We start from the raw sequence: 24,583 nt of genomic DNA, 5'->3' as shown, positions 1-24,583 counted from the left end.
GGGGTGTGTGTGGTGTGTGTGGGGTGTGTGTGGTGTGTGTGGGGTGTGTGGTGTGTGTGGTGTGTGTGTGGTGTGTGGGGTGTGTGTGTGGTGTGTGTGTGGTGTGTGTGGGGTGTGTGTGGTGTGTGTGTGGTGTGTGGTGTGTGTGGTGTGTGTGTGGTGTGTGTGGGGTGTGTGTGGGGTGTGTGTGGTGTGTGTGTGGTGTGTGTAGGGGTGTGTGTATGGGGTGTGTGTGGTGTGTGTGTGGTGTGTGGGGTGTGTGTGTGGGGTGTGTGTGGGGTGTGTGGGGTGTGTGTGTGGGGTGTGTGTGGTGTGTGTGTGGTGTGTGGTGTGTGTGGTGTGTGTGTGGTGTGTGTGGGGTGTGTGTGGGGTGTGTGTGGTGTGTGTGTGGTGTGTGTAGGGGTGTGTGTATGGGGTGTGTGTGGTGTGTGTGTGGGGTGTGTGGGGTGTGTGTGTGGGGTGTGTGTGGTGTGTGTGTGGTGTGTGTAGGGGTGTGTGTATGTGGTGTGTGGTGTGTGTGTGTGGTGTGTGTGGGGGGTGTGTGTGGGGTGTGTGTGGTGTGTGTGTGGTGTGTGGGGTGTGTGTGTGGGGTGTGTGTGGGGTGTGTGTGGGGTGTGTGGTGTGTGTGTGTGGTGTGTGTAGGGGGGTTTGTATGTGTGTGTGGTGTGTGTGTGGTGTGTGGTGTGTGTGGGGTGTGTGTGGGGTGTGTGGGGTGTGTGTGGGGTGTGTGTGGGGTGTGTGGGGTGTGTGTGTGGTGTGTGTGGTGTGTGTGTGTGGTGTGTGTAGGGGTGTGTGTATGTGGTGTGTGGTGTGTGTGTGTGGTGTGTGTGTGGTGTGTGGTGTGTGTATGTGGTGTGTGTGTGGTGTGTGTGGTGTGTGTGGGGTGTGTGGTGTGGGGGGGTTGTGGGGGTGTGGGGGGGTTCTGCAGTGGTCATTAGACGCCAACCCCAATGGCCTGCGGGCGCGGCTCCCTGTGGGGCCGTCAGCAGCGTCCTGGGGCGTGGAGGCGGCTCCCGCCCGCTGCCGGTAACGAACCTGGAAATGGACTCGGGGTCCCCACGGTGTTCTTCGGGCCCAGCTCAGGCCGGCGCCCCGGGCAGAAGCGGAGGATGGTGGGCAGAGCCCGGGGCCCCGGCCTGGGCCCAGGGGTGGGGTCGCGGCCTATGGGGCAGGGTCACCCGTCACCCTGTCTGCTGACGGGGCTCCTCCGCCGCCTTCTCCCGGGACACGACCTGGCTTTCCTTGAGCTGCCTGTCCGCGGGCGTCCGTCTCGGGTGTCAAGTGGCCGCTCCCCTCGGCACGGGGGGGGGCACCACCCTGAGTGGGCGCAAGCAGACCCCCACAGCCCCACAGAGTCCAGTCTCCCCCCAAGGCCTCGAGCCAGAAGGGCCTGGCGCCGGCCAACCCTCGCTCGGGGGCCCCTGCCGTGGTCCCAGTTAGTGTCCTGGGCTGAACGGGGTCCGGCCCCCCAGAATCGCCTGCGGCCCTCTTTGAGCCTGAGGGGACCGGCGTGCCCCCGAGCACCCGAGTCCTGTCTGCTGTGACCAGCCGGCCCGCGTTTAGCATGTCAGGGTTGGGGTTAGGGTCAGCTCTGGGGCCAGAAGCCGGAAATGAGCCCAGTGGGGTGAAAGTGCAGGCGGGGCCCTCCTGGAGCTCCTGGGGCAGGATCTGCCCTGTCAGTTTTAGAGGACCCCGCGTCTCCCCAGTCGTGAGCCCCTCTCTCTCTCACGGCCCCCCTCCCTCTGGCTTCCTGTCTCCCGCGAGACCCTGTGGGGCCTGGGTGTCCCCCCGTCTCCAGATCCTCCACTTACTCACGACGGCAAAGCCCCCTCATGGGTGGCAGCAGATGCCCAGGCTCTGCGCGCCCTGCACCGGCTGCAGCCTCCCCCGCCCCCCCCACCCGGCCGAAACCAGCAGGCGCGGCTCCTGCGCGGAGGGGGGAACAGTGGGTTCCTGCTGGTCCTGGGCGTTAGAGAGACGGCCGCGTGCAGAGACGACCACGTGCAGACTGAGACGCGGTTGCTTTGTGCTGTCTCTGCTCTGGGCTTGTTTTAGATTCGTTTTCTTCGTTTTTTCTTGTTACTGAGGTGACATTCGTGGCCCCGCCGTGTGAGGTGCAGTGGACAGGTCCTCGGCACACCCGCCGCCCGCCCACCCCCCTCCCCTGCCCCAACCGCCTTTCTCTTGTCAGAGTCTCAAGGTGGGTTTTGTTTTGCTTGTGTGACGGCGTTTTTCCTCCCAGCCCGCATCGGAGTGGGTGCGTGCGGAGCTTCTCTTTCTCTGTCTGGCTTGTTTCCCCAAACACACTCCCTTCACGGTCCCCCTGTATGTCACAAGTGGCCAGATTCTTCTTCTTCGGGGCCGAGTAGTATTCCACCTTGGCTCTTTCCACTCTGCCCCGGCGCCAGGCACAAAAGCAAACTGGTAGAGGTTCCTGGGCAGGTGTCCAGAGGTGACTCTTTCGCCGCCTCCTGAGGCCGTGCTGCTGTGTCTGGAGCACCGGGACGGTCCCAAATGTCTCCCGGCCGCCCCACAGAGACCGCGCCCCTGACCCGGTGCGTGTGCTTCCTCGGCAGGACACGGAGATCCTGAACACGGCCATCCTCACGGGGAGGCCGGCGGCCGTGCCGGTGAAGGTGGTGTCGGTGGCGGAGGACGGCGCGGTGACCGACATCTCCGAGTCGGTGGAGTGCACGTCCACCGCCGAGGACGTGGTCAAGGTGAGTGCCCGCGGGCAGCATGGGCTGAGCAGGAGGCCCAGGGAGCCGCGCGGCTCAGCGGGGGGCGGGGGCTCCCTGCACTCGGGCTGCTGCGCTCAGCGTTGCTTCTCTCTGCTCTGGCCTGTGCCGGCCTGTGTCCTGAGCTGGCTCTGAATGCTCGGAGCCAGGGCCTGGAGCAGGCGGTGCGCCGGCAGGCCCTGTCCCAGAAGGCAGCAGAGGCCCAGCCACACCCCACCAGGCACCCCAAGTCAAGGTGGACTCGGAACACCATTTAATTTCTGCGCGCACCAGGGCAGAGAGGCTCACTGGGCACGCGGGCGGAGCTGCGCCGCCCTGGCACCCGGAGGCCGGGCACGGGGCTGCAGCGCGGGGACAGCACTGAGCGCACAGCTAACCCCAGCGGTGAGAGGCCCTCCTCTGGGCTGAATGTCAGGGTGCCCCCAGCTCCTGGGTTCACACTCTAGCCCCTAGGGATGGCGTCAGGAGGTGGGTAGGTCACCTGGTGGAGCCCCATGAATGGAGACCTCATAGAGGAGACCCCACAGAGCCCCGTGGGGACACAGCAAGGAGACCGTGGCACGAGCCAAAAAGTGCGGCTCGCCAGACCTGCCAGCACGGCCAGCCTGGACTCAGCCCCAGGAGCATGAGCAGGAGGCGGCCGTCACACGTGCGCCCCAGAGTGTGGCCTCTCAGCAGCCCGGCGGAGACCGGCCGTGTGAGGGCCCCGGACCACCGAGGGGCAGCTGCCTCAGGTCAAGAAGCAAAGTGGTCCCCAGACCTGGAGCATCGTTGCCCAGAAACCCGTTGGGAATGGGGCCCCCCCAGACCTGTGGAGCCCGAGGCTGTGGCTGGGGCCCCCGGCCTGCACGTTGACAAGCCCTCCCCGGGGCACAGCTCAGGGCTCGGACAGATGTCTCGGCGGACATTTGAGGTCACCCAGGAGACACCTGTGTGTACCCCCGCCTGCCCTGGGAGCAGGGGATGCCATCCGGGTGTCTCCAGGGCCTGGGTGGCCACGGAAGCTGTCGCTGACCGCAGGCTGCGGCACTGACTCCCTGGACCCCTGCAGGCCACCCTGCTCCGGGCCACCACGTGGCCAGCACACCAGCTTCCATGCTCTCACCCGGCGGGCTCCAGTGTCGGAGGCCGGCGGGCTTCTCAGTGTGCAGCCCCCCAAAAGCAGGGCGAAGCGCACCCCAGAGCACAGGCGAGGGCTTAGAAGATCCCTGAGGGCTGTGGTGCCGGCCGGGGACGAGCCAGCTCAAGCAGGAGCTCCACTGCGGCCGCTCAGGGGATGACGGACGCGGCCCCGGGCGGCCCGGAACTTGCCGGCACCTTCCGGAACAGCAGCAGCGGAGGCTCCATCATGCACCGCGACGCTGGCCCTGCCCTGTGTTCCTCTCAGTTATTTATGTATGCTGGAGTGGCCGGGCTGCCTCCCCCCAGCGCCCCGGAAGGTACTAAATGAGAAAAGTCAATGGTCTGTAAATTACAACATTGATTAAAGAAGTGATTACGGATATCACTCTTGCTGGGCTGTTATGCTAATGCCGCGCGGGTCCAGGACAGTGTTTACATGCTAATGACGAGTCTGGGAGAGCGGCTGGAATTGGTTTCCACCCTTAATCGGCTTGTAAACATCTTTAAACCCCTCTTGACCACGAGTGTGGCGATGCGGCCGTGTGTGCCCCTCCCCACGGTTCCCGCCGCCGTCCCCGGCAGATGGAGGAAATTCTCTCCGCCCGGCCCTCGCCAGCTGCCCCTCCAAGCGGGAGCGGGAGTTGAAGATGAAAATTGGGCCCAGAGCAGCCATCCAAGATTCCCGGAAGCTGCGGAAGGGGAGGATTTCATTGCTCGGCGTCGGGTGTTATGTAACTGGGTCCACAGACCCCCGAAGGAGACGCTGTGCCTTCCAGAGCCCACAGTCTGGACAGGAGACAGATAAGCAAATTAGCAATTATGGCTTCGTGTGGGAAGTGCTCTGCAAAGGGCCCGGGAGCCATTTCATGAACTCTGAAATGGTGCACAGGCGGCACGGCCGGGCAAGGAGTAGCTCTGCGTGTGTTCCCAAAGGAGTCAGTGACCCCAGAAGGTCAGGAAACACTGCTCGGCAGCTTCTGGGAGCTTTCAAGTTAACATCCTATGTTTCTGCTGCTCTTGGCTCCATCTTATCTCAGCCTCTCACGTTTCTCTTTGCCCCCAAGATCTTTGGTTGTTTTGATGTAAACATCTCCATGAAAGGGGGCACTGTTCATCCATCCACCCATCCACCACCCATCCATCCTCCAGCCACCCAACCATCCATCCACCTATCCATCCTCCATCAATCATCCATCATCCATCCATCCATCCCCCATGCATCCATCCACCCTCCAACCATCCATCATCCACCCATCCATCCTCCAGCCACCCACCCATCCATCCATCTATCCTCCATCCATCATCCATCATCCATCATCCATCATCCATCCATCATCCATCATCCATCCATCCTCCATCCATCCATCCTCCATCCATCCATCCATCATCCATCCATCATCCATCACCCATCCATCATCCATCATCCATCCATCCTCCATCCATCCATCATCCATCCATCCATCCATCCATCCTCCATCCATCCATCCTCCATCCATCCACCCACCATCTATCCATGTATACATACATACACAGATCCATCCACACCCCCACCCACCCACCCACCTATCCTTTCAGTATCCATTTGCCTGAGCTCCTGCTTCATGAGTAACTGTCATAAGGAGCCAAAATATCAAAGATGAAAAACACAAACTTCTTGGTTTTGAGGATTTCATAGTTTAGGGGTGATGTGGACTCATGGGGCCAGTTAAAATCACATTTCATAAACTTGACTATGTAAGATGGATGATGTTATTTCTCTATAACCCAACTAGATTTCTATTTTCAGTTTTCAATTCGCTCAGGTAGCAGAACATAATCCCAGTCTAATTTCCAGCATCTTAACTATTGCAAGACCTTGGAGGAGGGGCTCATGGTCCCCCAGTCCTCTGTTCACGGTTCCCGGGGGCACCTGCTATCAGTCAAGGTCCATGTTCATTTCCTCTGGTGTCATCTACGGTGGGGAGAGGAGAAGGAGTATGGGGGAAGGAGACTCAGTCTCTGATGTGACTTTGCCATTTGTGCGTGGGGTGAACCGTTGTAATACAAACATAATAGTGATCCTCGCGGGATGGGGCAGCCTCCCAGGAGCCTTTGAACGAGGCCAGACAGGTCTGAATCAGGGGAACCACACATGTGAAGACCGAGGTGTCTTGGCAATCCGCGGGGCCTGTGCTGGGGGAGAGTGTGGCCATGGGATGCTGCGAGTCTGCTGGAGAGGAGGGGCCATGTGAGCCCTGTGGAGCCCAGGTGGACCCCAGGTGCTGGAGGTGGAGCCTGCATGTGGCCCCTCTGATGCCCACGTCACAGTCTCAGTCCCAGCTGCAGTTCGTTGTGAGTTCACGCCCACTTCATGATTGCACCAAACCCACCTCTAGCTGCTTTCTGCTGTCCGCCCCAGGGTCTCTCGGATGCCGTGGGCCAGCATCCTAGCCTGGAAGTGCAGGGGCCTGAGCACGCAGGGCAGCCCTCGCTCAGCCAGAGACGGGAGCTGGTAGATAATGCTCCTGCCTCGTGTCTTCAGGTGGATAGTTCTGTAGAATTTGCTCATGACCCCCAGAGACCATGGTCACAACAGCCAACGAAAAATGCACCTGTGTTCTGGTTTTCCTTGTCCCATCGCCCTCACTCTGCTCTCTGGGGCCACCGCCCCAGTAAACCAGCTGCACTGAATCCTTGCCTCAGGCTCTGCGTCGGCAAGAACCTGCGTCGAACACATGCGCTTTACAAGAGAAAAGGACACACCAGAAAGAATGGCCTCCAGGGCCCCAATGGTCTCCTCACCCCCTCTCTGTCCTTGCAGGTGTCTGACCACTGCGACTATGTCTTTGTCAACGGCAAAGAGATGAAAGGCAAGGTGGATGCGGTGGTGAATTTCACGTACCAGCACCTGAGGGCCCCGCTGCACATCACTGTGTGGGCGCCCCGGCTGCCCCTGCAGATCGAGGTCTCTGACACAGAGCTCAACCAGATTAAAGGCTGGAGGGTCCCCATCGTGACCAGTAAGAGGTGAGCAGGAAGGGGATCATTAAGCTTTGCTCCAGCATTGTGAGATTAGAGGAGCTCATGATGTGGGCGCTTGGAGCGGGACCTGGCGCATCTCCAGAGTGAAATACAGCTCTGCCCCATAGCGCTTCCTCCAGTGGCAGAACGTTCTAGAAGCATGCTGTTCGATATGATAGCTACTAGCACATGTGGCTACGCAGCAAATAGCAGCTCTGAAGTCTGCTTGTCCATCGGTGTAGCCACTGACCCCCGAGGCTGCTCTGAAGCTGCTTCTGGGCATCGGAGGGGCCCGGTCCCTTTGGCCCGTTCCCCGGAGCTGAGACCCCTCCCTCCCCAGGCCCACGCGGGACAGCGAGGACGAGGAGGACGAGCCGCGGGGCCGGGGCTGCGCCCTGCAGTACCAGCGCGCCACGGTGCGTGTGCTCACCCAGTTCGTGGCCGAAGGCGCTGGCCCCTGGGAGCCGCCCAGCCACTTGCTCAGCCCCGACTGGCAGGTGGACATCACCCATCTGGTGGCCGACTTCATGAAGCTGGAGGAGCCGCACGTGGCCACGCTTGAGGACAGCAGGATCCTGGTCGGGCGGGAGGCTGGGATGACCACCATCCAGGTAGGAGGCTGGAGCTGGGGTCCTGCCTGCCCGGCATGCGTGGGGCCGGTGGAGCAGGGGCGTCTGTCTGTCTGGTTCACCGCTGCAGCCCCAGGCGCCTGGCCTGCAGCCCACTCTCCCTGACTAATGTTGGGGAAACGAGTGAGGGGCGGGTGAGGTGGCATTGGCGCCCAGGCCCGTGTGTCTCGCAGCCTGTGCCTCTGTCCCTTCTTGCCGCGACAGAGCAAGGCGATCTCGGAGCGGCCCCCTTCTTGCAGGGTGCGCTCCTCCTGGACTGTGGGTGCTGTGTGCCACGGCAGGAGCGCACTAAACCCTCCACCCTGAAGCACGGCCTCGGTTGCGTGGCCCCTGCGGGGTCCGGGCCTGGCCAGGCTTACAGGGAAGGGAGTCTGGGATAACCAAGGCGTCCCGTGTCAGCACCACGGACAGCAGCGGGTGGCCCCGGGGCGCCCGTGGGCGGCTCCTGAGGAGCTCCTGTGGGTGCGGGAGGCAAAGCTGGGGGGAGGCAAGGTGCGGGGTGGTGTGTCCAGAGCCCTTTTAGTTCCGAGTCTCCCTCCAAGCAGAGGTGAGGCCGTGACGGTGGCCACACTGGCCCCCCAGTGACCCCTCTTTCCACTGCAGCCTCCCCATTCCCACCACCTGCCCCAGGCCCGTCCACCTGGGTCTGCGCACTGACACCAGTTTCGGGCGTGCCCCTCCCCACCCCGGGAACAGCCTCAATGCCCTGGACGTCGTCCTGCCCCCCTCCTGTCCGCCCAGGGCCCAGCCTTCCCACGAGCCCCTCGGCTCCCGCGCCTGTCTTTGGCTCGAGGAGACGCACTCGGGCGCACAGACCAGGGGCTTTTTACAAGACCTTCCCCCCGCAGAAAGATGACGGCTGGCGGACAGCTGGCCTTTCCAGCAATTATTTTTTCAATTAAGGCCCCTCCGTTGTCCCCGGAGACAGAATGCTGGCGCCCACCTCACAGGCCAGGGCAGAGTAAACGTGACTTTCCCAGGACTGGGAGGCCAGAGCCCTCCTGGGACTCGTTCCCATGGCCTTCCCTTTACTGCGGTGGCCTGGAAGTGAACCCAGAAGGTCTGCCCGGAGGAGGCGGGATTTCAGCACAGAAGGCAGGGACCTCCCGGCTCCTAGAAGGTCCTTCTGGATCCGCACACAACCAGCATGTGTAGAAATGATTGCTACGCTGTCGCCATGTCACCTGGCTGCCTCAAGTCCGACATTTGGCTTCTGAGAAGAAGCAGAGGGCGCGTGACGGTGGGAGCTGGGGCAGAGTGGACTGCTTTAGTCCAGTTCCCCCCAGTACACGCTGGGTGCACAGCAAAGGCAATTCAGGCTACATGGAGTCCGTTCCTGGGCAACTGGTTGTGAGTCCGTCAGCAGCTGTGTGCGGTGGACCAGGTTGTGCACTGCACAAGGACACCTGCTCTGAATGTCAGGCCTCATTTTCTTTTAGAAACAGAATAGTTTTAATTTTCCAGCAGATAGAACTAAAGAGTCTTGAGGGAGGCGTGACGGTCTCTGGCCTCACGAGGGCCCAGTGTCCGAGTGAAACGGGTGTAGGCGCCTTCCTCCATCCAGGATGCTGGGCCCCTGGCTCGCCGGGGACGGAGGAGGAGTTGCTGGCAAGGGCCCTGCATCTGGAGTCATGTGATGGATGGTCTGTGTGCCCTGCCCAGGTGCTGTCCCCGCTGTCCGACTCCATCCTGGCAGAGAAGACAGTGACCGTGCTAGATGACAAGGTATCGGTGACAGACTTGGCCGTCCAGCTTGTGGCGGGGCTGTCTGCCACCCTGCACCCCAGCGGGGAGCACAGCAAGACTGTCACAGCCGTGGCCACGGCAGACGAGCTGCTGCGGACCCCCAAGCAGGTAGGGCCGGATGCCAGGTGACTCGGCAGCGGGGAGGCAGAGGGGCCAGCGGGGGCAGGACTTGGTCCCAGGGACCAACAGGGGAACCGGGAATCCGTTGCGTCCAGGCCAACCCCAGGCTGCAGGGGGCGCCAGAGGGTCTCTGCTGTGCTAAGGCTGGCGTGTCCTCCCCAGATTCACCCCCTGCGGATGTGGGGTCTGGCCCGGCTCCCCAGGAAGATCCCCGCCCCCCACGGTTCTCCTAACTGCCTGTCCCCCGCAGGAAGCTGTGGTCAGCACGTGGCTGCAGTTCAGTGACGGCTCCGTGGCGGCCCTGGACATCTACGACGCCGAGGACTTCACCCTGACGGCCACCTCCCTGGACGAGGCCGTCGTGTCCACCCCCCAGGCCCACTCTCCGCAGTGGCCTGTGGTGGTGGCGGAAGGGGAGGGCCAGGGGCCGCTGGTGCGGGTGGACATGACCATCGCCGAGGCCTGCCAGAAGTCCAAGCGCAAGAGTGTCCTGGCCGTGGGCGTCGGCCACATTGGGGTCAAGTTTGGCCCCAGCGAGGCGGACACCAGCCCCAGCGGGGCCGGGAGCGACATCGAGAACCACGCCAGCGAGCGGCGGCACAGGGGCCCGGACCCCGAGCGCGAGGGCCAGGACCCCCCGCAGGGCAGCCCCTCCCTGGAGCGGGAGGAGGGGGCGCTGCGCAGGCCCAGCACCACGGCCCGGGCGCTGCAGGACAAGGCGGCCAGGGCTGGCCGGCCCGACGGGGGCAGGCTGCCGGGGGAGGGTCAGCCGCAGACCATCCCCCTCGACTTCGCCAACTTCCCGGCGCAGGTGGAGCTGCCCCAGGCGGGGGCCGGGCTGCAGGAGAGCGGCCTGGTGCCCACGCCGCGGGGCCTGAGCGACCTGGAGATCGGCATGTACGCGCTGCTGGGCGTCTTCTGCCTGGCCATCCTGGTCTTCCTGGCCAACTGCGCCACCTTCGCGCTCAGGTACCGGCACAAGCAGGTGCCCCTAGAGGCTCAGGCCTCCATGACCCACTCGCACGACTGGGTGTGGCTGGGCAACGGAGCCGAGCTCCTGGAGGGCGTGGGCGACAGGTGCCCGCCTGCCGAGCGCACCACTGTCCTCGACCGCGGCCTGGGGGGCGGTGAGGAAAGCAACCGGCCACTGCTCAACGGGGGCTCCCCGGCGCCGGGGCCCAGCCAGAGCCTCGGGGCGGACCGGCCGGCCCGGGGGCAGAGGCCGGAGCCCCCGCACTCGCCCACCTCCAGGAGGAAGAAGGTGAAGTTCACCACCTTCACCACCATCCCCTGCGACGGCGGCCCCGCCGTGAACTCCGTCCCGGGCGGCCACGACCAGGGTGTGGAGTGGGGCTGCCGCCAGGCGGGCGGGGACAGCCCCGCGGAGCTCAGAGACTGCCTGGAGCAGCTCAAGGACGAGGCGTAGCGCGAGGTCGCGGGGCCGGGCCGGCGGGGGTCACGGGAGTCCGGCCCCGGGGACTTTCTCCGGCCACGGGGTCTTGGCCGTCCGAGATGGGCCGGGGGGGTCAGAGGCCCGGCCCCGAGGGCACCGGGGGCGCTGCCAGGCAGGGCAGGCGGGACGGTTATCACTTAGTGAACAGTGATAGACACAGTCAAGCTACCAAAAATCATTTGTAAAAAATGCAAAAAGACAAATAAAAAGGGACAGATGTAACCACCTCTTTATATTTCTAATAAAGCAGCTGCACGTAGAAACGGGGCTGGCTGAGGGGCAGCCCGAGTCGACTGTGCCCACGGGGCCGCCTGCCCCTCCCGCGCCCCTCACGCCTCGTCCTTCTCCTCGTGCCGGGTCGCCACTCGATTTTGTATCTAGTGTTTGTTTCCGAGGATCGAATGAAACGCCAAGCCCTTCCCACTCCCTGGGGGAATTCTTAGGGACGTCGCCCTGACTGTGTCCTGCTGTTAGTGAGTCGGGTGTTTTTCTGTCCCTCCAGCCCTGTTGATGTTGGCAGGTTTTACAATGAGAGGAAACTCTCAGAGCCTCTGGGGGGGCTGCCTTGACCACCCCCAGGCCGGTGGCGGGCCCTGCCCAGGGGCTCCCTGGCCGCACCAGAGCCCACGGGTGCCCGCCTCCGGCGCCCTGTCCCGTGCCGCGGGTCTCCCGCGCGGGGCCGGCTCCATCCACAGACGTGGTCCGCATCGGCTCACGGGCAGCCCGCCGCGAGACCCCCGACGCCAGGAATGGACAAGGACGAGCCCCGAGGGTGCCGGCGTCGGCCACGGAGCTGGACTCCACATTGGACGGCCAGTCCACCGTGTTCTCAGCGGCCTGGTCGCGCGGCCGCAGCACAGCGCCCACCCGGTCACCCAAAGGTCAGTGCCGCGCCCACCGCCCCGAGGGACGGCCGGTCCCGGCGGCGCCGCTGCAGGACGCACAGATGCTTCTTGCTTTTATTTTTTTTAATTACTAAAATCAGTAGCTGAGACAGGGTCCCTGAGGCCTCGTAACCTTAGCTGGACCTTTGCGAAAGAAATTTCCAGCACTCGCTATAGACGGAAAGGAGATATTTATTTATAGCTGTGATGCCGATTGTCATTAAAGCGCTTTCCATGGCTTGACGCGCGGCGTGCGGGGGGTTCCTTTCTCCCCGCCCCCACCCCAAGGCGCGGCTTGTGGAGGATGCGCAGGCTGGGCTGGGGGCAGCGCCTCGCCCAGCTCCTCCCGCCTCCGCCCTCTGCTGACGCTGATGCAGCTCCTGGTGGGGGAGCTTCCCGCCACGGCCCCCCACCCGCGTCAGGGCTCTCGGGGAGCCCCAGGGCTTGATGACACAGAGGTGACCGGGTGAGATGTGGCCTCCGAGTTCCAGGGGGTCCACCTGAGGCCGATCTTTCCTGGGGTTGTGGTTGCCGGCGTTGACCCTGTGAGTATCAGCAAGACCTGATCAAATGATGACGTCATGATATTACCCGTTATAACAGCATCGAGAGACTTCCCGTGGCCAGTCTGAGCTGGGAGGGCGACCACCCTCCCGAGTGCCTCGCCCACCGCCACGCCCCGGGGGGGTGCTCCCTGCCCGGCCCAGGTGTGTCCCCGAGGGCCGGGCTGAGGGGCAGCTCAGAGCGACCCCCTGCGGGCCACAGGCAGAAGCAGCAGAGCCCAGCCCCCCGCGGCCCCGGGCTGCTCGCAGACTCGGCTGCACGATGACGCTCACGCAAGCGTCATGGCTCCTCTCACGTGGAAGGGAAGCTGATACCAGAAGCACAATTCAGGCTCGTTGTTACCAAGCCTGGAGCACGAGGAAGAGCGGAAGGAATCGGGAGAGAAAGCCTGTCCTCCCTCGCGGGACCCTGTCCCCAGCTGCCGGCAGCCGCCCACACTTCAATGCTGTGCCCCACCCTGGGGCTTCTGGACTCCCCCCCGCATCTCAGCACCTCCGCGGGAGGCGGCCCAACAAGGGGCTCCCCCAGCTGGTGCTCAGAACGGGGCAGGCACTGCCGCAAACAGCAAGTGAACAGGGGGCCCCCGAGAGCCACGCGAGGTCCTGCCAGGGGATCCCTGAGGCCAGATGCTGGTTGGAAACCCGCACCCAGGAGGGTCTGCCGCCGAGGACGCGAGGGGCAGGGCCGGCTCCCCTGTGGGCCGCTGTCCTTCGGGCAGAGCCTCACCTTCCGTTTCAAAGAACAAAGCAAATGGTGGCGTTTTATTTCAGTGTGTCGTCTGGCTCTCGTGACAGCAGGAAAAGCCCTTTTCTCCCCATCAGACAGGGCGTTTGGAGGGAAGCAATTACCAGACCGCGAGATTTCACTGATTTACAAAGTCCGGCAAAGTTGGGGGTCAGGCCTTAATTTTCGCTGGACGCTGCCACGTCCTCTGAAGGGACGCGAGACGGGGCGTGGGCAGCAAGTCCCTCCAGCACCCGGAGCCAACTGGGTCTGTGCGCTGCGCGCCCGTGGCGGCTTTGGGAAGCGGAGGCCCCCGCAGAGGTCCTTGCCGCGCGGGCTTGGCAGCCTTGGGGGGCGTGGCAGGCGCGTCGTCGTCGTGCACCAGGTCCATGGGCCTCACGCGCCGAGGCCGAGCTGCCCACTCCGACGTGCGCCGGTTCCCGAAGAGCGAGCCCCGGGCCCCAGAGCGGCGCCGCCCCAGCGCCTGCATCCTCTGCACTTGGGGCAATTTCATGAGAAAGGCAGACCCCCCCCACCCCGTGGCAGAAATGGGGCAGAGCAGAGGAAGCAGCAGCACCCGCGTCCCTGCCGTGCGCTGAGCCAGTCCTCGGTCCTCGAAGCATCGTCGCCTCCCGGGCCTGGGCTCACTGACCTCCTGGCCGGGCCAGACAGAGAGACTCGTCATGAGGATTTGTTCCCGCTCGTGGGGGAGGGGAGCGCCCCGCCACTCAGACGTGGGGGCGCAGAGAAGGACGGTCCTGAGTGAGGACTCAGGGAGATCGCCCTGTCCGCGCCCTGCCCGCCTCCTCGCTGCCTCCGACGGCGCGTTCCCACTGCACACGGGGGAGGCGAAGCAGCGTCTGGAACGGGCAACAGGTGGCAAAGAAACAGCCTTTCCTCTGCCATCCTGCGGGTCGGCCATGGTTGCTGGTGTGGTTACCCCAAGATGGGGAGGCCATGGGGGGAGCACAGGCTGGTGGGCCCCAAGAGTGACTGGCCCCGGAGGAGCAGACATACAAGAGAACAGGCCAGCAAAAGCAGCGGAGCAGCGAGCCGGGAGGGGAGGCGCGCCCGGGCGCAGGCGGGCGCGGAGGAACCAGCTGTCGCCGCAGACGCCTCCCCCGGAGAGCGAGAACGCGATAAAGGAACACTCAGGGGACCGAACAAGCACGCTCGGGATTTCTTTTTTCTTTTTCTAAAGATTTATTTTTATTTATTTCTACAAGCACTGGGCACAGTCAGAAGCGCGGGAGGGTGAGAGAATTCACCAGAACCAGAGCGGGGAGCAGAGCAGGCAGAAGGACCGAGTACACTGCTGAGGGGAGCAGCGGGCGGCAGGAGAGGTCTGCGCGCCGTGTGGGACCCTCCTCCGGGGGCCGGGGAGCAGCCGGGGATCGAACGGGCACCGCAGAGGCTGCGGGCAGCTTCGCAACCCAGCGCTCAACTGCTCATGGCTGAGACAACAGATGAAGTCGAAAGCCTGGGAGAGAAAATGGAGAAATTTTTCTGAAAAATAAAGTGAGCAGGGCCCTGAGAAGGTCAAGGAAAAGACGCTGGACGCAGCAGAAGGAAGAAAAATATCAAGAAGTTTCCAGAATGAGAGACGCAGATCTTTAAAACTGGAAATAGAGCATATTTTTTGAGCACCCACCGCTAACAGAGCCTCGCGACACCCGAGCGAGCGCTTCTGAGAAAACAGCCTGGAGACTGCGAGGGGAAGGGCGCCCCCGCGGCGCACAAAAGCAGGTTGGAGTAAACCTCTCCCCAGGGAAGCTCACCGCTAGGAAACGTGGGCTCAGCCCTCAGCGCCCCGTCTGAGGTCTGAGGTGAGCGTGGGTGGCCCCGGGCGCCAAGTCTACACGCTCGTGGGAAGGCGGTGCAAGGAGGGCAGCTGCAGAGACAAAAGGCCCCACCCGGGGTTTGTGGGTGAAGATGAGGGTGAGACCCTGGGATGTGCAGCCCTGGGCCCGCCCCCGGGGCAGGGGCGGGGAGCTCAAAATCAGGGCCCCGGAGCCATTTGCACAAGGAAGCGGAGGGGGGGACCTGGGAGATCTTAGCAACATCGGGGAGACAAGTTTCTCCTCCTCAGGAACAAGGGAAAGGCCTCCCTGGTGGCTTCGGGGTAGCCTCAGGCTCTCACCAGGACAACCCACCGCTGCGGCCTGAGTTCGATCCCCGGCCACGGAGCCACCCACAGGGCGCAGCAGACCCCTCCTGCCTCCCCGCTGCTCCCCTCAGCGGTGGGTCTCAGTGGATCCACCTGCCCTGCTCCCCACCCTGTCTCTGGGGAGTCCTCTTACCCCACCCCCCACACCTCTGGCCTGCACCCCAGTTCTTCTACTCATAAAATAAAGATAAATGAATCTTTAAAAAAAACAAAAAAAAAAACAAAAAAAAGGGAGGGAAGACCATGACCCGCAAGGAATCCAGGGCCTTGGGAGAAGTGAGGACGGTGGGTCCGGCCGGGAGAGGCCGCGGCACCAGCTGGGGGGCTGGTGCTGCCGAGACTGGGCGGCTGTTGTTGGTGGACGGCGCAGGGACGGCCTTCTGGAAGCTGCAGGGTGAGAGACGAGGCTCCAGGACGTCCAGCCACGGTGAGATAAAAATGTAATTTGCACAAGAGTGTGTTTATTTTATATTCACGTTCAACTTTTAAAGTCGACTTCGAGCTAAGGCAGATATTGTTTAATTAAGGTCGCCAAACAGGAGCTTTTATTGAACTTTGTGTTATCAAAAGTAAGTCAACAGCAGCAGGCGACGAGGCCGGGAAAGACGCTGAAGACGTTTCCACGTCTCCCGCTCACGCGGACGTGACAAAACTTCATATTTATGGGGCAAGACGCAGGGTTGCTGCGCGTTGCCTGAAGCTAAAATACAAGTGGCCGAAGAACTTGAAGCGATGCAGTGACCAACAGCCTAAGGGGGACTCTGGGGAGGCGCTGGGGGCAGGTGGCCCCGGCAGAGCTGAGCCCCAGGGAGTTTTCTACGAGAAGGACATCGCAGCGGCACCGGCGGGCCGGATGCGTCGGCCCCAGTAGCCCCGACCTGTTAGGGTTCAAAACGGCCCCTCTCGGGGCGGGGAGCCGGGAGACGCGCGGCCTGGATGTGGGGACATCGCCTTCAGCCACCGCCCGTCTTCCTAAGCCAGGAGCCCCGCAGGCTTCCGCTGTGAACACGGACTCGGCCAGTTGGTGGGTTGACCTGCCCAGGCCCGCCCCGCCAGTGCCCCCCGCCGCCAGCCTCCCCAGGGAAAGGAGGGGCCTCTGGGCTCCAAGCTGGAAATGGAGCATCAGAGCGTCATGAGCAAAAACTGAAACCCAGAGCAGGAACCAGCAGGCCCTGGAAGGTGGGTGTTGGGGGCGCGGGGATGCGGCCTGGTGGTGAGGACCCACCCGCAGGGGCCGCCCAGCATCTCTGGCGGGTGCCCAGGCCACCGGCAGCCTCAGGGCACGGGGCTGGCCGGGCTGCGTAGCTCAGGCCCCCTGGGAACTTGACGGTGGGAGGAGGAAGGTGAAGACAGAGATGGCTGGAGGCGCGGGGGGAGAGAGAGGAGCCCCACGCTTGAGGACTGTTTCACCTTCGCCATCTGACGCTGAGAAAAAAGCAAAAAAAAACAGTTTTACCCCCAGTTACTGCAGGTCCAAAGCCCGAGGGCCAGGCTGGACCCGCGAGCTGGCAGAGGGTGAGGGCTCAGCCTAGAGCCAGGCGCTGACCGAGGGCCCGTCCTCCGCAGGTGCTGCCCAGGTCAGGACGCGCAGAGGGGCCCTTCCCTGTCCCTTCCGGCCTCCGTCCCGACTTAGATTTGGTGACGTGAGGGCTCTGCGCCCCCACGCCAGGCCCCCTCCTTTCCTTCCGGGGACGTGTCCTCTGGCCCAGGCCCAGACGACCCTGAGGCGTCCCAGCCCCCAAGGGCTCCGGGGCTGGAAGGACGGCCACCTCGCCCCGGCCCCCTGCAGCCCACCTGCTGGGCAGCCCCGCTCCACCCTCACGGCCTTCACGCGCTGGGGGGTGCTGGGCGGGTGTCAGCCCGCAGACCCCACATGGCGCCCTGGGCTGGCCGGGGTGGAGGGGGTGGTGCCAGCAGGCCCGGAGCAGGTCCTCTAGGATCCGGGCAGAGGGTCAAGGAGGGTCCTGAGCCCTCGGTGGCTTTTTCAGGCTTTTCGTGATCTTTCCACACCCCTGGCGCTGAGGCAGCCGGGCACAGGCGGCAGGGAGGCCTGGGCTGCAGGGGGCAGGCGGGCCTCCCGGCCTCGTGGAATCTCCAGTCTTTCTGGGCTCGCAGACCCTCTCGCGGTCTCCTCTCTGGTCTCCTCTGCGCTCCGCCGCCCTGTCCTCTGCTCTCCGCCAGCGCCCTTATGGCTCAGCCGCAGGCTCACGCGCCCACTCACGTAGGCCCACGCGCGCGCCAGACGCACCATCAGGCCCGCGTGCAAGACCGCACGTGTCGGTCATTGGTGCTAATGGCGGGAGGGCGGAGAAAACAGGATCACGCCCAGCTACACTGCAGGTGGGTGGGGGTGCAGCCCCCATCACGGCCAGCACCCAGGGGTGCAGGCGGAGGATGTGGGGAGTGGGCTGCACCCAGGCAGAATGAGTCCGCTGTCAGGTAAGGAGACGCCCTGTCCTCGTCCTCGGGGCTTCCAAGCAGCTGCGGACAGAGGAGGACCCTGCTCTGAGCCGTGGGCAGGCCCGGGCTGCAGGAGCGCCCCGCGCCCGCAGGCCTGGAGGAAGGCCGCCGCCCCGCCCAGCCCACAGGGCTCCCAGCCCTTCTGGTTCTGGGTGGTTCTGGGTGGTTCTGGCGTCCCCAGGCGTGCCCAGAAGCGCCGGGCACCGAGATCCAGCGCTGCAACCCAGCAGGACGAGAACGCGCCAGGCCTGGCACTGCCCGGAGGTAGGCGGTTGCGGGGAAGTGCGGGGCAGCCCCGTCAGCCTAGGGCCATGGGGGGCTTGGGGGGGCCGCTGGAGGAAGACGCCCACCCGGAGGCACCTGAGTGCCAGGCGTCGGGGCGAGCCCAGAGCCCCGGCCGCAGGGCGTGTGCAGGGCGTGTGCGGGGCGACCCGGGCCGAGCTGCTTTCTCGGATAACGGAAAAGCTCTGGTGGGCCCTGCGGGAGCGGGTGTGCGCTCGCCGCGGCTTCAGGCTTCAGCACGGGCCGGTGAGGAGGCGCCGCAGGCAGGAGGCCTGGGGTCCGGGTGCCTGGCCTGGCTTCCGGGTGGGGGGTGGCCGGCTCTGCGGGGAGAGGCTCCCCGGGTCGGCGGCTGCCTGGTCGACCTCGAGGGAGTGAGGGCAGCGTGCCCCGTGCCCGGGCTGGCTGTGCGCAGGGCCCCGCGGACCCCGAGGATGCAGCCCGGGCTGGGGCTGGAGAAGACACGGCGCCGGCGCCCCCACAGGTAGCCTCAGCGGGCCCACACGGGTGCCCCGAGTCAGTAGGGGCGGTTTATAGCAGCCCCGAGATGGTACGACGCACCCGCCAGCGCCGCCTCCCTTAGCGCGTGCCTCCCACGGTGACCCGCGCCCCGGGGCGCTGCGCCCTCACCCTGCCCACCTGCCCTGGGGCGCACCTGCCTGGGGGGCACCGGAGCGCACCTGTCCTGGGATGCGGGTTCCCTCCCAGAGAACCAGTGACCTTGAGCGGGCGCCCGCGGGAAGTCTCCAGCCTGCAAGCTCCGCGCTCCCCGCCCAGCCCGGCCCTCGTCGCGGGAAGGGAAATCTATGGTTTCTCATTTGAAAGGATGATGGGCCATGGCCGCTGTTTCCATATGTTAGAGCCCATAAAAATTTTTGAGCGATGAAAGTGAATAACTCGAGGTCTGCGTACAATAAAGTAATTTTATTTTTTATTATAAAGCAGTTTGGTGCGAGTGACAGAAAGATGCAGGTAATAGCTCGGAGCGTCTTTCCCGCTGGTCAAGGACAGTGAAAGACTCGCTGGCGTCTGGGGGTTCGCTGAACCCAGTGATGGGGGCGCCCGGCTTCTCCAGAGGAGTCTAGACACGGGGTGAATGTAGCGCCGGCGTCAGCCCCGAGGCTGCACCTGAGCTGGACTGTGCGCGCACACACACACACGTACACGCAGGTACACACACCCCTCAGGCACATCCCTGCGCACACATGAGGTCATGCAGACTCACATGGAGACACCTGACTTGGGGGTGCACACACAGACACGTGCACACGTGCAGATGACTGTGCCCGTGAGTGTGCAAGACCGCACACGCCCGCACACACCCATGAGGGCGCACACACCCAGGCTTGCACATCCCCCCCATCACCTGCCCAGGGCTCACCCTCGCAGGCATGCTGTGACCTGCTACGCACGGCCTGTGTTGAGGCTACAGCTAAACGGGGGTCCCGAGACCCCTGCTGCCTCCCTGCAGCCCGAGCCTGTGGCGGGTGCAGGCATCGGCCTAAGGGCCCTGCACCGGGCCTGCCGCCTCCCTGGGCCTGTCGCCTGGAGACCATGCTGAGGCCCCCGGGAGCCCGGAGCCAGCAGAGGGGGCACCTTCAATGGGTCCAGGTCCACCCTAGAAACTTCCAGCCCAGGCCCCACATCACAGAGCAGAAACCACCTGTCTCCACGGTGAGGCCAGACCCTCCCTCGCGTCTCCTTCACACCCTTCCCTTCCCCCGGCTTTCCAGCTCCCATCGCCTGCCTGCCCAGCATTTTCAGACGTTGTCCATGGTCAGCATCTCGCGCTCTGGTCCGCGGCCGCTGGCTCCTTGCCGTGTGACGTCAGGACCCAGAGACACTTTATCTATCGGCGTCCTCAGCGGGGCCGGGGAGCTGAGTCAGATTGGATTTTCCATCAGCCTTGAGCTTAACCTTCGCGGCAAGCAGCTCGCGGGGAGAGAAATCGATGGAGAGGTAATTAAGGATCATGTAGTATCGGGGAAATAATTATGGGGGGCGGGGGCAGCGGCTCTCAGGGGTGCAGCTGGCAGGTGATTCATCAGCAAACAAAGACACAAAGGTGCTCCGCGGGGAGAAGTGTGCTCTTGAGACACCATCCGAGGAGTTAGAGATTGGGACAGAGGGGACTGGGGTGCGAAAGAGGTTGTCCTTCTCCAGGAGGGCGTCCAGGCCCTTTCACAGGTGGAGGGGCTGGGCCTGGAGCCAGGGCAGGGCTGGGTTTACAAACACCGGCTGCTGGAATCCAGAGAGCAGCCGACCCCAGGGACAGAGCGGAGGGTCCACTCCCCCCAGACCCTGTATTATGACCTTAGAGTCGGGCCACTGGGGCCTCCTACAGGCCCGGTCAGCAGGAGGCCCACGTGTGGCCCAGCGGGACCACGGGAGTCCAAGTCACCATAGCCCGAGAGGCGAGATCAGCCGACGAGGTGGATGCTGAGTCCCTGGAAGGGACGGGGCCCTTCGCGTGGCTGGCCACCAACGCTCCCCCTCCAGAGGCCGGCGGGCCAGAGCCAGGGGACAGCTGGCAAGACGGTAGCGCCCGGCCCTGGCAGGCTATGCCCATGCATCGCCCAGCAGCTTGTCAGTCGGGCTCACCTGGGCCCAGATGGGCTGCCAACCTCATCCTTCCTGGTCCCCCCAAGAAAACTGGACGTGGCCTCTCCTTCCCCGAAGGGAGGGAGCTCCATGCACAGGGAACCCCCAGGAAGGGCCTGATCATTGGGCCCATCAGCTTCTCCGGCTGCAGATGCAGCTGATCGAAGGCTGGACCTTGGGGAGCCGAGGGATGGTCCCGGGGGCTGAGAAGGCAACGAGGTCGACATGGGGCGAGGGGCGCTGGCCGGACCCGGCCCTTCGGACAGCTCTGCGTGGCCAGCACCAGCCGCGGACAGCCATGGGGCCTGCCCCCGACTCACCGTCGGTGGGGAAGCCTGGACACTCGGCCGCGCCGGCCGCAGAGGGGTGTGCAGACGGGAACCCACTGGGGCCGCCGCTCCCGGCCAGGCTGAAGCGTGAGTGATGGCGCCAGTCATCTCCCGCTTTAGCCCAACGTGCTCTGCCCGTCCCCATGTACAGCAGCCCGAGGGGCGGATTTGAATGGAAACATCTCAATTTCAAGGGCGTTTAGATTCTGCCCGAGTGCAGGGGGCGGTGGGGGGGCTCGGGCTGCGGCAGTACCTGAGTGGCAGGTGGGGCTGCGGGGCGGGGAGAGAAGGGCTGGGTGACGGGCTGCAGCCCCCCCGCCGCCCCTGCCAGCTGCGGGCCCGGCAGCCAGGGACAAGCCCCCGAGATGCATTTTCCCCTCCTGTACCATGTGCCGACCGACGTGCAGGGCCACGGAGATGCAGCCGCTGGGTCCGGCCAGCGCCCCTCGCCCCATGTCCACCTCGTTGCCGTCTCAGCCCCCGGGACCACCCCTTGGCTCCCAGAGGCAGCCAGGCCTGCGCCCGCCGCCCCCACCCCCCTGCACTCCGCGCCCTGCTTCTGGCACGCGCGGTCGAGGCCTCAGCAGTCACCGCCGCTGCCATGTTTTGCGTCTTATTTGACACAGACTCTGGCTGGGATCTGACGTCATTCTCACGCCAGCTCCATGGTCTCGCCCTGCCTGGGTGTGCATCATGTGTGAACATGCACACGCGTGCCTATGCCTGTGTGTGCACTGGTGTGCACAGCTGTGTGTGCAGCTGTGTGTGCACACCTGTGTGCCTGTGTGCACGGGCACCTGGGCGTGTGTGCACAGAGGCCATGGCTGAGCTCTGCCCTTGGCAGGTCCTGCCCTGGCGCGGAGCAGACACGACGGCCTTTCTCTCGGGGCTGGACAGCTGACGGCCAAGGGCTGCTGTGGGGGCTGCGGCCCAGACACCCCCTCCAGGGCGCGCCCACCCGAGCCTCCCGGGGCGGCTGACGGGTCTCCCGGGGGAAGGCTGCGCGGGGCCTGGCGGGGGCGGCCTGCTCCTTCCCACGGCCCGGGAACGCAGCCAGGGAGGCCCGAGCCGCCCGCCCGCCCGCGGGTCAGCGCCGCCCGGGACAGCAGCCTGCAGTGCCGCGTCCAGCCGCCGGGCGGCGCGCCGGGCCCGGTCTCTCGCCGGCGGGGGCGGGGCTGCCCGGCTGCCCAGCGCCCCGCGGTCTCCCTGCCCCGGCCGTGGTCTCTGTCTCTGGCGCCCCTGGCCCTGGCGGAGCCCCCGCCCGCGCGCTGCGGCCGCCCAGGCCCGTCCCCTGGAAGCGGAGCTCGGGCTGCAGCCCCAGGTTTAAGGTCGCCGAGGCTTCGCGGGGTGAGCGGGGAGGGCCGCGCCGCGGGTGGGGAGCTGGCCCTGCCTCCCCGACCCCCGGCCGGGCCACCGCGCCGCTGACCCGCCCTGCGGCGCCCACAGCCCTGGACACGGCTCAGCTCAGGCCCGCGAGCGTCCAGCGGCTGGGCTGGGGTTCAGGCCTGGGATGGCCAGCGCAGGCCCACCCCAAGCTGCGCCCACCTCCGGGTCCTCGGCTCCAGGCCCCCCAGGGCTCACGGATGCCAAGCTGGGGTCCGGGCGCTGGGGCTGGACGTGGCACCTGGGGCGGGAGGCCCCGTGTCCCTCCTGTCCCGTCTCCCCGACTCCGAGCCCCTGCCCCCCTTCCACTTACAAGGGCGCCGGGACCCCAAGGCTCCCCCAGATAACCCGCCCATCCCGTCCGGCACCTCAAGGAGACCCTCAGCCCCCACCTGCGAAGCCCTCGCCCCGCAAAGGAGGCCCCCCGGGTCCCGGCCCTGAGCGCTGGCACCTGCGGGCTGGCGTTCCCGTGGGCCCCGGGCTGAGGCGAATCAGCCGCAATCGGGGAAAACCCAGTCTCGCGGGGCTCGGAGAACAAGTCCCGGCCCGGCCGGGTGCAGGCCCACGGGCGGCTCCAGACCTGGGGTGGCGGGGCCCGGCTGGGTGGGCACCCCTGCTTGAGACGTGGGGCGAGGGAGCCTTCCAGAACCAAGGCCTGTGTGCAAGGTGAGCGGCTGCCCGAGGGGTCACGGCACGGCGGGCTCCAGCGCGGCCGAGGGAGGGGGCTGTCCGGCCAAGGGCACAGCCCCCCCGGGCTTCGCGGTTCCTCAAGGAAGCCGCCGGGCTGGCTGGGGTTTAAACCCTGGGGGGCGGGAGCCGCCAGGTCGGGGGCTCGGGCCACCCCAGGTCACCGACACGGACTGTCAGTGTCCGAGGAGCGCCGGCCTGTGGGTGCGGAGGGCGTGGGCCTGGGCCTCTGCGGGCAGCACCCCTCACGTGAGGAAGCACAGGGCCAGTCCGGCACCTCCTGGGGCCCTGGGGGCGCTCGGGGTGGGTGGAGGGAGGCGACCGCGGCTGCAGCCCGGCTGTGGGCGAAGCTCAGCTTAGGCCGCCTCGGGCAGCTGAGCATATTGGACCGAGGGGCCGGGGTCCCGGGCGCCTCGAAGTCGCGCTCCCGCAACCCACTCCTGCGTTCACAGTCTGTCCGCGCTCAGGCCCAGACGGCAGGAACACGGAGGGCCCCACACCCCGCTGCGCGGCCGCCCCCTCCCGGCCCCCGACTTGCCGTCTGCGCCGGCGTATTCCCCGCGGGCACCGGCGGACGTGCAGGGAGGACCCGGCGGTCACGCCGGCCGCGTGGAAGGGGCTGGGGGCTGACGCGGGGGCCGGCTCGCCTGGGTCCGGCTCGTCTGGGCCCGGCAGTGGCGGCTCCGGAGCCCGAGGCGGCAGAGGGGCGACTAGCCTGGGGGGCGAGACCCGGATGCCGGTGGGCCCGGGCGCAGGGGAAAGGGTCAGGCGGGATGGGAGGGGCCCCAGCCCAGGACAGGGGACACGGCCAGGCAGGCAGGGAAGCCCCGGCAGTGTTGGGGTGCTACAGCTGGAAACCGGGGGGCTGCTGAGAAGTCTTCTCGCCCGAGGCCGCTCGGCTGTGTGCTTCGCTGGGCAGGCCGGGGGCAGCGCCCGGCTCCTGCGGGGTGGGCTCCGCGCGGGCCGGGGTCGCGGGCACACGGGCTTCCCGCCGCCCGGCCTGCCTCGCTCCTCTCGTCCTCAGCGGCTGACGCGGCAGCACTTTGGCATGTGCCGCCCCTCAAAGGCCGCCTCCCACGGCCGTGTCCCGGCGCTGCAGGCCGCGCGACCTCGGGCCGGGGCCCCGGGGGTTCTCACGGGCGGGCTCCGGGTGGCCAGCGCAGGCCTCGCCGACCAGTGACTGTCGCGTGCCGCCTCGCGCCCCTGGGTGCCCACACCCCATCGCAGCTTGGTGGCCCCGAGGCCCACCCGGTTCCGCTGCCCCGCACCGAGAGGGGCCGGGGCTCCTGGCGCGTCCCAGGACCTGGCACGGGCTCGCGGCCCAGCACGCGGCGGAGACGCCGGCCGCTCTGAGGCCGAGGTCTCTTGGGCCCGAGTTTGTTCATTCCGTGACTGGCCGGCGGGGGGGGCCCAGTCCGGGTTCAGCCAACGCATGAAGAGGTTGTTTGTCCGTCTGCTCCTGCAAGGGCGGGGAGGACCCCTGGGCGCCCGCACCCCAGCCCTGGGCCTCAGGCAGGGCGGCAGCCCCACCACGCCCGCCCCCACCTGCCAGAACCCCTCCCTGACCTTTTCCCCTTTCGTGGCTCATCCTTGGAACCTGTATTTTTTTTTTTTAGATTTTATTTACTTTTGTATAGACGAACTGGGGCATAGGCCAGAGGTGTGGGGGAGGGGGCGGTGAGAGGACTCCCCAGAGAC

The 24,583-nt window shown here is 65.4% G+C and overlaps 1 protein-coding gene across 1 annotated transcript in view; it reads left to right on the top strand.

Moving 5' to 3' along the window:
• The window catches only part of TMEM132C (transmembrane protein 132C), a gene marked incomplete at its 3' end in the record, with an annotated part of 180,460 nt that extends 169,679 nt beyond the window's left edge, over positions 1-10,781 (top strand). Inside the window, exons 5-9 of the mRNA XM_084253164.1 lie at positions 2,577-2,720; positions 6,661-6,866; positions 7,201-7,471; positions 9,152-9,343; positions 9,606-10,781. Coding sequence (XP_084109290.1) covers positions 2,577-2,720; positions 6,661-6,866; positions 7,201-7,471; positions 9,152-9,343; positions 9,606-10,781 — 1,989 coding nt within the window. The remainder of the gene's footprint in view (positions 1-2,576; positions 2,721-6,660; positions 6,867-7,200; positions 7,472-9,151; positions 9,344-9,605) is intronic.
• Between the last annotated feature and the right edge of the window lie 13,802 nt (positions 10,782-24,583).

The sequence above is a fragment of the Talpa europaea genome (assembly GCF_964194135.1).
Source record: "Talpa europaea genome assembly, chromosome: 14".
Lineage (NCBI taxonomy): Eukaryota > Metazoa > Chordata > Mammalia > Eulipotyphla > Talpidae > Talpa > Talpa europaea.
This window is presented reverse-complemented; position numbering and strand designations above follow the sequence as displayed.